The 16809-nt window shown below is 45.9% G+C and overlaps 1 protein-coding gene across 1 annotated transcript in view; it reads right to left on the reverse strand.

The window, feature by feature from the left end:
- Nucleotides 1–16809, reverse strand: part of LOC146813443 (ovostatin-like) — a 365994-nt gene that overhangs the window by 116882 nt on the left and 232303 nt on the right. Inside the window, exons 15-16 of the mRNA XM_085620205.1 lie at nt 15851–16003; nt 14096–14263 (exon numbers count right to left, since the gene is read on the reverse strand). Of these exons, the coding sequence (XP_085476331.1) occupies nt 14096–14263; nt 15851–16003 (321 nt within the window). The remainder of the gene's footprint in view (nt 1–14095; nt 14264–15850; nt 16004–16809) is intronic.

Genomic DNA, 16809 nt, shown 5'->3' on the forward strand with positions numbered 1-16809 from the left:
ACTTCGGCGTGCTATGGCGAGAGAGAGGTTATTTAACCTCCCATGGTGCCCACATTCAGCACGGACCCCTCATTCATGCTTTGTTAGACGCAATACATCTACCCACTGCTATATCGATTATGAAATGTAAAGCACACACGAAGGTTACTGATACCATTTCTCAAGGCAATGATTTAGCTGACAGAACAGCTAAACAGACTGCTCAGAATCGCACATTAGACATGACAAAGCCAATAGTTCAGACACCAACACAGTGTATGACAATTAAGGATCCCGCACTTGACGTAATTGACATACAGACACATGCCACAGCAGAAGAAATAAAGAAGTGGACTGAACTAGGAGGGATCCAGACAGATCAAGGATGGATGACGAAGGAGAAATCTGTATGGTTTCTCCCTGATTCCATGGTTCAAGCCATTATAGCTACAGTTCACAGTCCAGCACATTTAGGAGAGAAGGCTATGCTAGACAGCATTCAGCACATTTGGTTCAACAAACATTTACGAGCAGCAGCTAAACAAAAAGTTCGTACCTGTATGATATGTTGTCAGTTTAATCCAGGAAAGAGTGTTCCCGTAGAGCAGGGTGGATTTCAGCCTCCTGACCATCCTTTTGAAGTCCTCCAGATGGATTATATTCAGATGGAACGTTGTCGAGGATTCAAATATGTTCTCGTAGTTGTCTGCGCTCTCTCCCGTTGGACAGAGGCGTATCCCGTATCAGATTACACTGCCCCGACTACTGCCAAGCAGCTAGTTCGAGAATTCTTCCCACGGTACGGTTTACCACGTGTTGTATATTCAGATAACGGCCAGCCTTTCTCATCCGAATTAATGAAACATGTCTCGCTTTTGTTGGGATATCAGTGGAAATTCCACTGTGTCCGACACCCCGAGGCAGCAGGTCTCGTGGAACGACATAATCAACTTTTAAAAATCAGACTGTCTAAAATATGTCAGGAAAAAGGTGTGGACTGGATAGTAGCTTTACCAGTTGCGCTATTTTACATGAGGATGGTAGCACACTCTCGAACAGGGCTATCACCTTATGAGGTGATCTTTGGTAGACCACCGAATATGTGGGGGACGCCTATACCCCGTAAAATAACTGATGTTGACTGTAATATGCTGACAGATTACCTGGCTTCCTTGATGTCTGCACTACAATCTTGTAGTTCACAGGTAGTCGCAGCTTTTCCCGACAACACCGAGGTGAAACCTCATGATGTAATTCCCGGCGATTATGTTCTCGTCAGGAATTTTGATCGGAAAACCCAACTGGAGCCAAGGTGGAGGCTTCCTGAGTTGGTCCTGCTGACAACCAGAACAGCTGTGAAGATCGAAGGGAGAAAAGGCTGGGTGCATTCCAGCCATATAAAGAAATTTCATGGACTTCCTCCTGACACAAACAGTACTCCCCGTGTGTCTTCCCCCATTGACTCAAAGCTACCTTTGGCTGAAGCCAGTAGCACCGAACTCTATAAGCAGAAACTCAGGTCCAGATCCAAACTGTCGGACGATTTGATTGTTTAAGTCCTCTCCAAGGTGAAGCGGTTGAATCTGTCCCGACATGTATCCCTTAGGTCTGAATGATGTAGAGTCCAGAATCATAATGAAACGACATGCTTATTGTAAATTACTGCGTAGCCACTGTATTGTGACTTTATTAATTTTGTTTTCCTTGAGTTTTTTAATAGTTACTGCAAGCATATTGTTGCATATGTATTATCCTGTTTCTAAACGTGCTTTCAATATAACTGATGAACATTCTTTTAGTGAATTACCCCCACATGAGTTGTCCTATAGACTTGCGCTGCGCAACAACACCTTCATTAGTATGTTACATCATTCCCATCAGACTAGTAATGCCACCAATTGTTGGGTGTGTGGCCGACTCCCTCCCTATCAGAATAACAAAGGAGTTCTGCCTTTCTTTCCACATCCGTTCACACACAATGGCTCCTGTGGAGCATGGTTTAGTTTATTAAATTCCATAGACCCAGACACAGCAGTTTATCAACAACATTGGATATGGGGAAATCTGAATCTAGTTTTATTCAAAGTCTGTCACCCTAATAAGGAGGGTCACCCCAGTAGAACAGGAACTGATTTAGAAAATGAAGTGTATAAATTAGGTAATTTTACGCCTAATCTTATGATTTTGAATGTCAAAACCGAAGTTGAACTAATTCTGCCCACTATGTCTGTATTTCCAGTTAAGGGTGAATTATGTGTGAGAAAAGTTGGTTCCATACATATGGGCCATAGCCAATGCGTTACTACAGTAGAATATCGTGATCAAGGTAAATCTTCATTTAGAGCTTCTCGCCATTCTTACTTTATATGTGGTCAGACTGCATATATGCGTCTGCCTCTAGATTGGGATGGTACCTGTTACATAGCATTCCTTTTGCCACCTGTTTTTCTAGCTCCCCCTGATTATTATCGAAATGTTCATTTAGTACACAATAGAGAGCGAAGAGATCTCCCAGTTGTCGATTATACTGAGACGGCATGGGACAAGTATGTAGATTTCAATAAAGGTATCTTTCCCTATATAGGTACAATATCAAATAGTAAGCTGATACGCAGACTCACCAAGACTCTTGAAGCTGTAGTAAACGAGACTATAGCCGCCCTAGGCAATCTGACAGAAGAACAATCAGTGATGAGAATTGTTGTTCTCCAGAATCGTCTTGTCCTTGACGTCATCCTGGCCGATAGGGGCGGAGCTTGCAGGGTCATCGGATCCAGCTGCTGCATATTTATACCAGAAAATTCGCCATCTGTATATAAAGCTATAACACGCCTTCATAAGATTGTGAGCCAGATACACGAGAATCCAGGCACTTGGACGTGGTCCGGGTGGTTTTGGAGTGTGATATCAGCCTGGGGATGGAGAGTTCTATCCTTCCTAGGTATTGGCCTTCTTATGCTCTTCAGTTGTTGTTTATGCCTGCAATGTGGACCAGCGATTTGTGGTCTGTGTGCCACATCATGCATTCCATATCACAGTTCTCGTTCAAAACACCGGAAGAAGAAGGAAGAAGAAATGATGCTCCATGAGCAAATCGATGGAATGATGAAGATTGATATCTCTTGAAGGGCAAGTAGGGGACAAGGAGGGAATGTGGAAATGTGGATTTTCCTGATCAGTTATGTCCCCTATCTTGGACCCCAACGGTTCTATATGCATGTTACAAATACATGTATGTTCCCTCCAGTTCCAGTTTCTAAGAACGCAAATATATGTGTGTCTACCGTCGACATGTTCTCTGTCAGATCCGCCATCAATGGGCTGGATATTCGATTCCTAAGTATGAAAGGCCACCGACTTTATATGGCTAAGTTACTCCATTTTTACAGTTCAGGCAAGTAGGCCCGATTCTGTCCTCAAAGCGTTTCCCTGCTCTCTGTCTTTTGACAGCTTCAGCTTGAGCTCGCATCTGTATCCATGAACTTTGTCCTACTCCCTGTGCAGCTAACGGTGCCTGCCTCGGCCAGTTTTCGCCTGCCTGCCAAGAAGCTGTATTTCACCTTCGAATTATCTATTTTGCTCTTCAGCCGATGCATTCCTGTCTAGTGATTTAGGTAAACATTTCCTTTAGCTCACAAGCAAAGGACTCAGCCTTTCCGTCCTCCTGCAAGTGATTCATAGCCCTGCTGCCATGGAAAGTTTTCTGCCTCTCGCATCTCATATAGACACTTAGGCGTTTGTGCACGCACACAGTCAGTATAGAATAGATTCTGTCCGAGAGTCCTTCCTTGTGGATAACATAGTTCTTTAAACATAGGATGTTAGATATGATTTGGGATTAGGTTGACTTGACCCCCCAGACTTCTCGTCTCCACATGTAGAGCTAAATGTCAAGTCCCTTCACCCCCTAGTTGCACGTCACTCACACGTCATGCTGCTGCGCGCGCATCTATGCCAAGTATTATCTTATAGATCCACCTATGTCTGATAATCCTAACCAATCATGTTTCTTTTATTCCTTATTACGCCTAGTTTCGATTACGTACCTGTTATGTTACTTTTCTTATCAAATGTTACGCCTTCTACATTCGTTTCATTGTAATGTACTTATTATAAAAATGCATGTCTGTCAATAAAGTATTGTACTTCACTTCCTGAACCCTCGTGGTGACGGAACCTGAAGGCCGCGACTCGAGTCGGCCATTTTGAGTGGAATAAAGCCCATTTAGAAAACCTCTTATACCACGGATTCTGCCTCTTGTTATTTTTGAGCTATTTTAAGATTCCGTATGAAATTCAGTCCGGTAAAGAAGATTTTATTTACCACAGCGCGGTGCCCTGAGCGGACAACACCAGCAAAACAATCGAGGCACACCATCAAAAAATGGAAGGGAAACTCACGCCAAGGTGCCAGGTCTAACAAAAGTCTACACCTGGACACATCAGGCATTCATCATTAGCATTTGGTGCTTGTTCGGGTAGTGACGAGTTCACATACAGTTGACTGCCATTGACCTGGAAGCACTCCCACTCTTCAGGCACCAATGAGGTATTGCATCAATTAGAGGGCAGCAGTGCAAGTTTAACTTAGGGTCCTTACCTACACCCGGGGTAATTCCTCCAGCTAAAAGAGGTTGCTGAGAAGTAAGCATTAGCAAATAGTGTCCAACATCCAGGTCAACACCAGTGGCACTTCCGCCACTCATGCCACTGCCTCCCAACAAAACTGAAAGACGCAAGATAAGGCCACCCTCAGGAGATAGCTTAAGCGGTCTGCACCTTTTATTCATGGGGAAAAAAAAGCCCTTAGAATGATGATCAATAAGGGTAGAAAGAGGTGTGGCGAAAGGCAGAGTCCATGAGCAGAACAAGCGGGGTGGGAGTGTGGATCTTCCCATTACCTAACCGCACTATTACAACTGCACAGACACTTTCCTTCCACAGGTACAACGCTGACCAGAATCATGAGGACCATAACAGGTTTATCCCTCGGGCACTACCATGATCTTCACTCCAGGGCATGCACAACTGGCACTCACAGCAGCCATGGCTGCTGGTCTGCTGCAGATGAGCTGTGCCTAGTTTCAGATGCTAAAGGAGTCACCATACAGACCTGCAGGTGTTGATGTTACATAGAGATCAATGCTCACCCGAGGGGAAAGTTGTAGAACATAGAAAATGAAATCATGTGCCCAGTGTGCCAGGCAAACCAAATGACACCTGCAGAGTCAAGCCAAATGCTTCAACTTGCTGGAGCCTCCAAGACTGGAGAAGGCAGCGCCTCAGTATACCAGCCAGTGAGCCATCGATTAACTATATGCCTTCTCCAGCAGTGATCAGAGGGGTACCACACATGCCCAGAAGTCTAAGGTCCTCGGGAAACCTGGCACATGAGAAGCTGTGGGTACAGTACATATGTTAGAATGAAGTGAACTGGGATGCCCTAATGTCAAATAAGAGCTTGGCTTAGGGTATAAAGATAGGTGCATGCAACCGATTCCCCCAACAAACATCTCTCGGAATCAGTCTAAGTAGGGCAGGAGGGGTGTGCCTGTTAAACATGTTTCCCACCAACTACCCACTTATGAACAATTCTGGAATTCTAGGGAACCAAGAGGTTTGGGTTCACCGTTTCTCTTGATCATTGAAGGTTACTTCTCAAATACTCTTGGGGAGCGAAGGGCACTTTATGTATTGAGGAGAGCACGTGCCAACCCTTCTTCACGTCATGCTGCAGAGCAAAGACTCTCAAGGGTAGCAAAGTTTCAACCCAGGCATAACTTCTCTCAGGTGCAAGGATGGGTACTTATTTAGGGCCAGGAACAGGGTCTGTGATGGGCTTCCTACAAAGATCGCAGGATGACCAAACTTCCATTAGACATGAAACCGATCTAGGGTGAGTTGAAATGTCTTGTTTCCGATGCGGATGGCAAATGTGCAGTGGATGGTCTGTGAGGCTATGAACTGGGGTGGGTTTCGGTTGTATATTCCTGCAGAGGCAGGACTGCAGACAGAAAGGGACATTGAAGGGTGGGTCTGAGTATATGCAGTGCCATCACTTCAACCATTCCTGTTTGCACCCTCAACCATCTGTAGCCAGTGCAAGTGGGGCAGCAAAAACACCAACATTGTGTCCTAAAATATGCCAGCACAAAGAGTTTAAGGAGAGATGATCGAATAAAGAGGCAGGCTGCCTCCAGGTTGGCAGCAGATCTAACAATACCATGGTCTAAAACAAGACCAGAAGGAGGTGTTGGAAACCAGGGGGGACGGAAGAAAGACTGCACTTGTTCAGCATCATGGAGAATGACTGGAAGATAGCCGTAGATGAAAACAAGTTAGTTACCTGTAACTACAGTTATTCAGTTTTGGTAACTTTCATAGATTAACATGCCTGAATCATTCCCCCTCGCCGAGGCAGGAGTCCCACAGTAAAATGCAAAAGTAGTGCCATAAATAAATAATAGGCTAAAAAGAAAAAAGGCCTAAATCTTAGTGGTCCATCTACCTCCTTATAGTAAAAGAAACCAAAAGTCAGCTCCAACCAATCAGCTACCAGCACCCTCAAGCAAGTATCCCAAAATCACTGATAACTGACTCGACGGGGAGGGGGGTGGGTGCATGTGAATCTATGAAAGGTACCAATACTGGATAACTGTAGTTACAGCTAAGTAACTTGTTTTCTTATCCAGTATTGGGGTATCTTTCATAGATTCACATGCCTGAATCAGAGTAGCAAGCAGTATGCCAAATGTACTGTCGCTAGCGAATGGTGGGAGAAAAGTGTTTGTAAACTCCCAAGCTACATCCATAACATTGAAAACAAACTGTAATGACCAAGCTTTGAGAACACAATAGTCATCTTAAGAAGACATTATAAGAAATAAAACATGAATATATATAGATCTGTTTTGAAAGAAAATTAACACATGATCTGTGAAACATAGGAGCATGAATACAGAAATCAATATAACAGCACAGAAAGAGAAAATACTGTAGGAATCCAACCTTAGTGAAAAAGATGGCGTAAGACGGCCTGTCCAACTGCTGCATCTTCCTGTTGTGCAGATTGAAGACAGTAATGCCTTGTGAACGTGTGGACATTTTTCCATGTCGCAGCACGGCAGATATTTTCCAGAGTCACTCCAGTGAACAATGCTGTAGAAGCTGCCATAGTTCTTGTAGAATGTGCCCTGGCTTTCCTTTGTAGGTTTGTTGGCCTTCTCATGGCAGAAGTGAATAGCAGATGCCAGCCATCTGGCGATTGTAGCCTTTGTCACTGCAGTTCCAAGTGTTGCTTGACCATAGGCCACTAAAAGTTGGTTGGACCGTCTGATGTCTTTAGTCTTCTGTAAGTAGAATTTTAAACAGCGCTTAACATCCAAAGAGTGTAATGCTCTTTCAGCTGGATTCGGAAAGAAAGTACTGAACCTTACTGGTTCATTCAGGTGAAATTGTGACGGTACTTTAGGGATGAATCTAGGATTCATTCGAAGAGTTACATGGTCCTGAGTAAAATGTAAAAAGTTTCCTTAATAGTGAAAGTTTGGATTTCACTCACCCTTCTTGCGGAAGTCAGAGCCAGTAAAAGGGCGACCTTCCAAGTGAGGAATTTAAGATCAGCTTTGTGGTTCAAATGGACGTTTCATTAATTGTGCTAGAACGGTGTTGAGTTCCCACTCTGGAGGAGGTGCCCGCACCGGAGGGAATGCACGAAAAAGTCCTTCATAATTGTTTGACAAGAGAAGACGAACAGAGAGAAGGAAGTTTAGCGCATCTTCTGAATCTGGAAAGAGCAGCCAGATGGACCTTGACTGATGAAACGGTAATCCCAGATTTGTTCCGTAGGTGCTTGAATTGGGTGAACGTTATTCGCTTCACACCAACAAAATCACTTCCATTTTAGGCAATAAGTCTTGGTTGTGCTCGGAGCCCGAACTTTTGCTAACATTTCACGACAGTCTTACGAAATGTTGAGGTCCTTGAAATCTAAGAAATCAGGAGCCATGCGTGCAAGTGCAGGGACCGTGGGTCCGGATGAACCACTTGGCCTTTGTCCTGTGACAACATCGTTGGCGTTGGATGAAGGCGAATGGGCTTGTCTTGAGACAATAGCAGAAGTTCCTGGAACCAATACGGTCTTGGCCAACAAGGGGCAATCAGAATTAGTCGGCAACCCTCTAGCTTCATCTTGTGGAGCACTTTCGGGATCAATGGTATTGGGAGGGAAAAGCGTATACGCAAATCCGACCATCGCATGAACAGGGCGTTCCCCCTTTAGCCCTTCTGAGGGAACTTGCTGGCATAGTATTGGCATTTCTTGTTCTCCTCGTTGCACATAGATCCAGGGCTGGTTTGCCCCAAGCCTGGAATACTCTATCTGCTTCTGTTCCAGTTCCCACTCGTGACAGTCTGATAGGGACCTGCTCAGTGTATCCGCCAGAGTATTGTGGAGACCCCTGATGTGCTCGGCTCTCAGGGTTATCTTGTGGAGCGTGATCCACTCCCACAACTCCTTTGCCTCCTGCGAGAGCATAGTTGATTTTGTTCCTCCTTGCTTGTTGATGTAATACATGCTGGTCGTATTGTCGGTACGGACCAGCACTGAGGAACCCGCAATCCTTGGGAGAAAAGCTTGCAGAGATAGAAAGATGGTGCGGAACTCCAGTCTGTTAATATGCTGCTGTTTCTGCACTTGAGACCATTTCCCTTGAATTTCCAAATCTTGCAGGTGACCTCCCCATCCCTCCATGGAGGAGTCGGTCGTTAAGACAAACTCTGGAATGGTTTGCAGGAATGTGAGACCTTGGGCCAGATTCGCTGTTTGTGACCACCAATGCAGAGAATCTACCATGCGCGGGATGATCTTGATGGAATCGTAGACAGACCACAAAGCTTGTTGCCATTGAAGGTATAGTTCTTCCTGAAGGCCTCATTTTGAGCGGTGCCAAGGGAATGAGATTTATTGCAGAAGAGCACATCCCCAGGAATGATGCAACATCCGGACAGAAACTGACCTTTTTCTTGAAATTACAGAGGCTAATTTTTGGAGGCGTATTTGGACGGTCGTGTGACAAGAATGCTTTGCTACGAGAAAAGGAATGACTAAGTGGATGCAACTGTGATTTGCTCTCATTGAGTCATCCCCAGTGAAGCAAAGAGATGGAGACATGTTGCTGTGGCAACATTGGCTTAGTGTTCCAAAGGACCTTTAAGCAGTCAATCGTCGAGATAAAGGAACACTTGGATTCCTCGAGATCTCAATGCTGCTGCTACTGGTGCCAAGCACTTCGTGAAAATTCTTGGTGCCGATTTCAGGCCAAACGGGAGCACTTTGAACTAATAGTGGGGGGCAGCCACTGTGATACTTGTGCTGTTTGGGGTGAATAGGGATGTGGAAATACACGTCGTCCATTTCCAGAGAAGTCATAAAGTCTCCTTCGTTTAAAATCTCGGAAAGCGTGGCCATCTGGAAACTTTGCTTTTTGAGGAATTTGTTGAGCTTGCGGAGGTCGAGAATCGGCCATTCCACTGACTTTTTTCTGATCAGGAAAAAAAAGAGAATAGAAACCGTTTCCAATTTTAGATGATGGAACTTTCTCTATCGCTTTCTTGAGGAGCATTATTAAGGCTTCTTTGAATAGTAAGTGAAGAGGCGGAGTAGTAGGTGGCTGTTTGAGAAATTCCAGGGTGTGACCCTTGGTGACCAGGTCCAAAACCCATCGGTCTGAAGTAATTTCGTGCCACCTGTGCACATATGTTGAAATCTTCGTGACCACGGGTATGGAGGGTAATTTGGTTGGCACCCTGGTGAGATCACGGTTTCCTGTTAGTGTCTCGGCCTTGATTCTGTGATCACTTTCGACCGCCCTGACGGAAGAAACTTGCTGTTGAGGATTGTCGGTATAATGACTGATTATAAGGTTGTCGATACAGAGATTGATACTGCCGATTTTGTTGGTTCGATTGGTATCCTCTTGACGTAAAACCACGTCCTCTTGTGCCTCTGAAAGACCCACACCTGTATTGAAGGGTGCCTAAAGATCTAGCGGGATCCGTGTCGGTTTTCATAGCTAGGAGGGCCTCATCAATGTGCTTACCAAACAAAGAATCCCAGTCGTAGGCCATGTCAAGAATCTTGGTTTGGACTTTAGGTCTAAAAGTAGTGGCTTTCAGCCACCCCTGGCGTCTAAGCACTGCATCTCCAGCAAGGTGACGGAAACTGGTGTTAACAATGTCCAGTGCACAATCTATCGTTTGAGGCAAGTTCACCCTCGAATAGGATTTTCCTGGCCTCCTGTCAATGGTCTTCCGGGATGAGGTCGATGAGACCCGCCATCTGACCACATTTGTCGGTCATAACGGCCGATAATCGCTAGAGCATTAGCAGCTCTAATAGAGGCCGCTGCCATGGAGGAAAATTTCTTGCCTACGAAGTCCAGACGTCCTTCCTTGTCAGGCGGCGTGGTGATAGGCGTTGCAGGATTCTTTGATCGCTGTTGGGCAGCTTGCGAAATGACTGACTCTGGTCGTGGATGACCTATAAGACAAGATGGTCTGTTTGCAGGGGCATGGTATTTCTTCTCTATGCGAGGAAGCACTGCCGGAATAGATGCAGGTGTCTTCATTATCTTAACCCCTTCTTGCCAGATGTAGTCTATGATGGGTACAGCACGCCTGATTTTTCTGGACTCTGCCTTGAAATCATGTAAAAAACAATCTGTCTGTTCGACAGTAATAGGCAGTTGGAATCTAACGGCTGCCCGCTGCATCAAATTATGAAAGCCCCACATATCCTCAGGAGGAGAATCAGAGGGTGCCGGAAGAGGCGGAGAAGGCATTGGAATAATATAATCGTTCCAGGGATCCAGAATGGGAGCTTTGTCAGGTAATTCCCCCTCCTCAACCTAATCTTCAGAAGGACCCGAAGGACGAGCCAGCGTAGAAGGAGCATCAGGCTCAGGTAAAGGATCAGGAACCACCGCTGGTGGGGGTGGATTTTAGGGACAGCCTGTTGAGGGGGAAACCTTTCATGGTAATCCACAAGCATAGCTTGAAGATCTTGTATCAGAGTTGAAGGAAGGGGACTCATTTCCCTCTGGCGTGACTCCCTTGTGTGGAACTGATATCTATGATGTGGAACCATAAGTCGCTCCTGATAATATTGTTCCTGATACTCGTCGTCATCCTGACATATGTTGTTAAGCTCAGAAGGATAATCAGCTATGCCATAAGGTCCCTCATCGTCCTCGTAATCATCATCTTCTACGTAAGTTTCTAAGACGTGTGAAGGCAGAAGCAGAGAAATCTTACTATAATCCTGTTGCGCAATAGGCCTTTCAAAGTCTTGAGTTGGGAAAGTCCAGACGACATGGGCGTCGACTGTGAAGGTACAGTAATCACTGTCGACTCGATTTGAATTGGTATATCAGTCGTTGACGGGCTCTTCGCCGACAGGCTCGTGGTCGACGGAAGGGTCGTCGATGGAAGGGTCGTCGACGGAAGAGTCGTCGACGGTGTCATAGTCGATGGGACAGACGTAGACGATGTAGTAGACATCGATGCTAACTCCTTCTTCGATGATGGAGGCTTCGTCATGAATTTGACGTCAACGGTGTAGTCGTCGACGGGGACTTCGATGATTTTCTCGTCGACGATTCTTCAAGAACGGACTTAGTTTTGGTTGGGATTAAGATTCTGGTAGACAGAATAGGTGAGGTGATGGCCGTCGTCGAGATAGTTGCTGTCGACGATGGGGCAGAAGAAGTCACACAAATAGTCGTCGATGAGAGCGTCGTGTGACAGATTTGACATGTCCTTTACTCACGGTTTTTGAAGAAGATGTTTTCTTAAACTCCTTGACCGATGTAAAGGGTGGAGACAGCGTTGACCCAGAGGAAAGCTTAGGTGACCTCTGTAAAGGGTCAGTGACATCATGGGAAGATTTGTGGCGCTTTCTTCCCTCACTAGAAGCGCTGTCATGTCATCTAGCTCTCTTGCTAGAAGTAGAGGCCCGGTCTTCATCCTCAGCCGAAGAGGATTTAAGCCATAAAAGCAGTCTTGCTTCCCTATCCCTAAGAATCTTGCTAGGGAAGGTACGGCAAATCTTGCAGTCTTTGGCCTCATGCTTCGGATAGAGGCAATAAAGGCAATCGTTATGCTGGTCATCAGCATGGACCCTTTTTTTATCACAGGTCCTGCAGGATCTGAATAGGGCCTTCTTGTCAGACATCTTTCTGAAGAGTCGAAGAGAAAAACTGAGTGGCACTCAAGAGACTCCCTTCCACACGACGTGCGGTGAAAATCTGAGGAGAACTGCCTCTGCTGAGTGTTATAGAGGGTGCTGGTAGCGGATTGGTTGGAGCCGACCATTGGTTCCTTTTACTATAAGGAGGTAGATAGGCTACTAAGATTTAGTCCTTAAGCCTTTTTTCTTTTTAGCCTACTATTGATTTATGGCACTACTTTTGTATTTTACAGTGGGACTCACGGCGACGGGGAATGATTCAGGCATGTGAATCTATGAAAGATACCCAAATATTGGATAACTAACAAAGCCATGGTGTAAACGGAGACAAGGAGGTTTTGGAAACCAGGGGGACAGAAGAAAGACTGCACTTGTACAGCGCCATGGGGAGTGATTGGAAGATAGCCATTGATACAACAATACCATGGTGTAAACCAAGACCAGAAGGAGGTGTTGGAAACCAGGGGGGACAGAAGAAACTATACAGTACAGCGCCATACCCAAGATATGTAGTGGTGCAGCACCCGTTGTGTAGAGCGCCATGTAGAGAGATTTGAAGATAGCTGCAGATCCAGGTATATCATGGTGTAAAGCAAGACCAGAAGGATGTGCTGGAAACCAGGGGGAAGAGAAGACTGCCCTTGTAGAGCGCCAAGGAGAGTGACTCCCCAGTGTTCAGGGATTAGACGAAACCCTGGACTTTGCTGAAGAGGTCAGGAGGAGACACTTATCAGAAGAATCCTACGACTTGCAACACCAGCCCTGGGCCTCCAACACCGCTGCATGCACTGTGCTTTCCCAGCGTTTGTGGATTTCCAGCTGGGTAGACCATTTAGAACATGGCACGGATGGCAGACAATCTTGTTAGTAATCTATGATACTATTGATTTGAGAAAGTAAAAACATGGCACAGTCTGAGAAAGGGAAGAACAACTGCATGTGGCAGACTGCAAGTTTCCCTTGCGGTGCACGGTGTGGATGGCTGCCGCGCGTGGATGAGGCTTCCTCCGGGACCTACACTTCTGAGCAGAAATCACCCCAACACCCGCCTTTACTGTGAACAGCTTCATCACAAAGGCAGAGGTAAGAAACACTTGCACGCTTGCCATCTACCAAGGAGATGCAGCATGCATCTACCCCCTCCTCGAACTAAAGTTAGGGAGTCCGATATTTTGTCTGTGTATTTGCTTCTAGTGAATTCTTCATATAAGCACTGAAATATTGCACACGTGCTCGTTCAGACTGGTCTGTATAATATGTGGCTATTCAGCCGATGGACAGTGTTTGATAATTTACTGTAAAATGCACTAGGGCCCATTTGTTTTAAATATTCGATAGGCGGACCCCTACACCGTTCAACCAGGGGGGGGGGGGGCAGCCTCACTCATTCGGTCTAGTTAGTTATTCACATATCACTCCTTTGGAAGTTCACCAGCTGCCAGGCGCTGCCTCTCCCCCCTTGCCGACTCAACCCCTCACCCCAAAAGTCTCCAATGACTACAAGGCCCTGAAGGCAGACCTGGCGTCTTACCCCCTGAATTGACCAATAGAGTGAGCATTAAATCCAGTCCCCCCCCCTCGAAGACACCAGAGAACATCCATGTTCGGGACAGACTGACCGCTGACTGCAGAGAGACCAAGATATTAGCTACCCAGAGAAAATGGCATGAGAGCAGCCCATTCGGTTTCGGGGGGGGGGGGGGGGGTGGGTTGATGACACCTGTAATATATTAATGGTTGTGCGGAGCAGCTCTGCTCACAATGTACCCCTTCCGTGCCTAGAGTCTAAAAGCTGCCATAAACGCCCATGCTGCCCCCCCATTCAGCTTTGTTTGCAGATACTGATGCAAGTGAGGATTGGACACCTACCTCAAAAATATCAGGAACGGACCCGTCCTTGCTGACGTCCGTCACCCTGTACGGCACACCTTCGTGAAAAATGTTCTTCATTTTCTCACATGGCTTTTCAGGATCTTTCACGTCAAACCCTGCTTGCTTTAACCCATAGAGTTCTCGAAACGGCATCTGGTTCATTATCTGCGAGGAGACGAAAAAAACAATACAGAATTTAAGAAACAGGGCACTTGGTCATCGTGCATAAGGATGGCTCTAGCACTCAAGGGACTCATAACGACACTCAGCATTTCGATCCTGAATGAAGTCCAGCCTTTTAAAATAGATGAAATCATGTTTTACTATAGTTTAACGGTGGATTAAGGATCTTTACCAGGATGGGTGTTCATTGGGTCAGCCTCTCAATCATGATTGGATAGGTTTCTTGTCCCCCTCAGCTCCCTGTTCAATGGCGTTCCTCCTTATTCTTATGCGTGTCCCACCCGGAGAGCACTTCTTGACATTGTTCTTGATTGGAGGAGTTGTATCCTGCTATTGAGGGATTGTTATTTTTTGTTCAGCACGCCAAGGGAATGCCTCGCTTTTCTAGCTCTCGTCCCATTCCCCTTCCCCCCCACACAGTTTTCTTTTGTAATCTTTAGCTCCTCTAGCATTTAAAGCAAAAAACCTAGAGGGTTCTCGCTGTGTCTGAGCCTCCATCAAACTGCAGACCCTGTAAGAAAGTGGGTGTATTTCTTTCTGCGGCTCAGAGAGACCATGTGTGGAGCAGCTGAAAGCTCTCAGTTGGCCCATGATAACTCCATTCATGTTGGGCGTCCCAACTCTTCCTTGCAGGGACTTGAGTCCACCCGGAATTAGTCTGATAAACTGATTTGAAAAAGATGGCAGCTCTTGTACACATCGTGGCCCTGCTAGTGAAGAACAGATGAAAATGTAAACTCCTTTCTCCAGCCGTGATGTGCCCTATGGTTGCTACCCTGCTTTCAGTATCTTTGATGAAAGACAGTTTGATGCACCAAACTTGGGGCCAAATGTACCAAAGCTTTTTACATTTCTTTCCAAGTAGAATCACAATTTCGGCCCATTAAGAAATGCAAAACAGCCTTTTCAAAAGGCCAAAAAATGTTCTCAAGTTGCGATTTCTACCCGGTATTTGTACATGTGCTTTATGAATTGCAAAGTATTTACTAATGCGAATTGGCCATTTAGGAAATGCTATTACCATCAACTCAGTCGATGGAGACCATGTGCATGATAAAGAAAAAAATGCATTTAAAAATGCCTTAGTTTAATGTAACATGAAGCGGACATATGCCCCTAGGACATATGTGCATTTACATGTGCACTACAAATGTTGGGGTGCCTCCAGGGCGGCCTTAAGCGCAGAGGCACCCTTTGGTTTGGATTTCTTCATTTGCAATTTCCTATTAGGAAATCGTAATTTAGGAAATGCAAACCATTTCCTATTTTGCCCATAAGAGGGAATGGATTGGTATTCCCTACTTGCGATTTACTTATAGCGATTCCTCTTTAGGAATCAGTATTAGGAAAATTACAAATGTTGTACATACACGTTTGCATTTCTTGAATAGCAATTCCTACGAAATTACTATTTAGGAAGTGCAAAATAAGACTTTCGTACATCTGGCCCAGAGGTCCTTTGGAGCGCAGGTAACGCCCCGCTTCACACTGCACCCACCTCCCTTGCTTGGCAGCAGCATATCAGCACTGGTCAGAGTAGGAGTAAAAGGAAAGGGGGAGCGGTCCTACCTTGTCACCGAGCGACTGGCCACTTCCACCATTCATGAGCAGGACACTCTCATCAACTGCGCGGACGCCGCAGCGGGATCCTGGTGCTGCCTGGATACGGAGATTGACATTGGAGCCGGGGCGGCCCTTCGCTGCGGAGAATGTGAGGTTGACCTGTGAACAAGACAAAGATATCTGAAAAAAAGAAAGGAGGAGCATGGCTCGAGGCACAAGCAATATACAGACTACTAGTCCATGCAGGGACACTTCTTTCATCGTCCAGTAATCCGGAAGATGGCGAGGCAGCCCTCCCTCCTATGTGAGAAAATAGGTAATGCAAAATATCCCACTGCATGCCTCCTAGGAGGAAAAAGGGTGTGATCACCTTCATTCCAACACTTCGAATAATACACTCACTCCAATCAATCTCTTTAGTGGGCCACGGATATGCCCTTCGTCAACAGGAACCATCTAAAGGATAGGGTGCATGGTACAACGTGGAAGGGTTCAGCTACCCATGAAGTAGGATATGTTCACCAAACAAGGGTGAACTAGTTGCTCATTGAGGCTCCATTTCTGTCAGCTGCTGGGTATTTGCTAAACCCCCTCACCCAACGGTGGCAGGGGATCCCGAGAAGGAGCAGCCAGTGTCCGGCGAGGTGAAGCAAGGCATCTGGTCACTCTTCGTACTCAGACTCTGCTAATCACAGTATAAAGTTGTGTACAGCTGGCCATTGCCCAGGGTTGTTGAGCATGAGGCTTCAGTTTAGGGTCAGGTCAACGGGCAGGTAGGTCTGAGTAGACTAATATTGGGATCTTAATTGCATGGTCAGCTCAACGGCCCTACACGCAGATCGCAGGATGTTTATGGTGATGTGAGGTGGTTATTGAGATTAGAGGTTCTGACAGTATGGTCAATTTGTAGGACCAGTCTTGGTGGAGGACCAGAATACTCTCAATGAAGGGCCTCCATTCAGAGT

The sequence above is a fragment of the Triturus cristatus genome, chromosome 7, assembly GCF_964204655.1.
Source record: "Triturus cristatus chromosome 7, aTriCri1.1, whole genome shotgun sequence".
Classification (NCBI taxonomy): domain Eukaryota; kingdom Metazoa; phylum Chordata; class Amphibia; order Caudata; family Salamandridae; genus Triturus; species Triturus cristatus.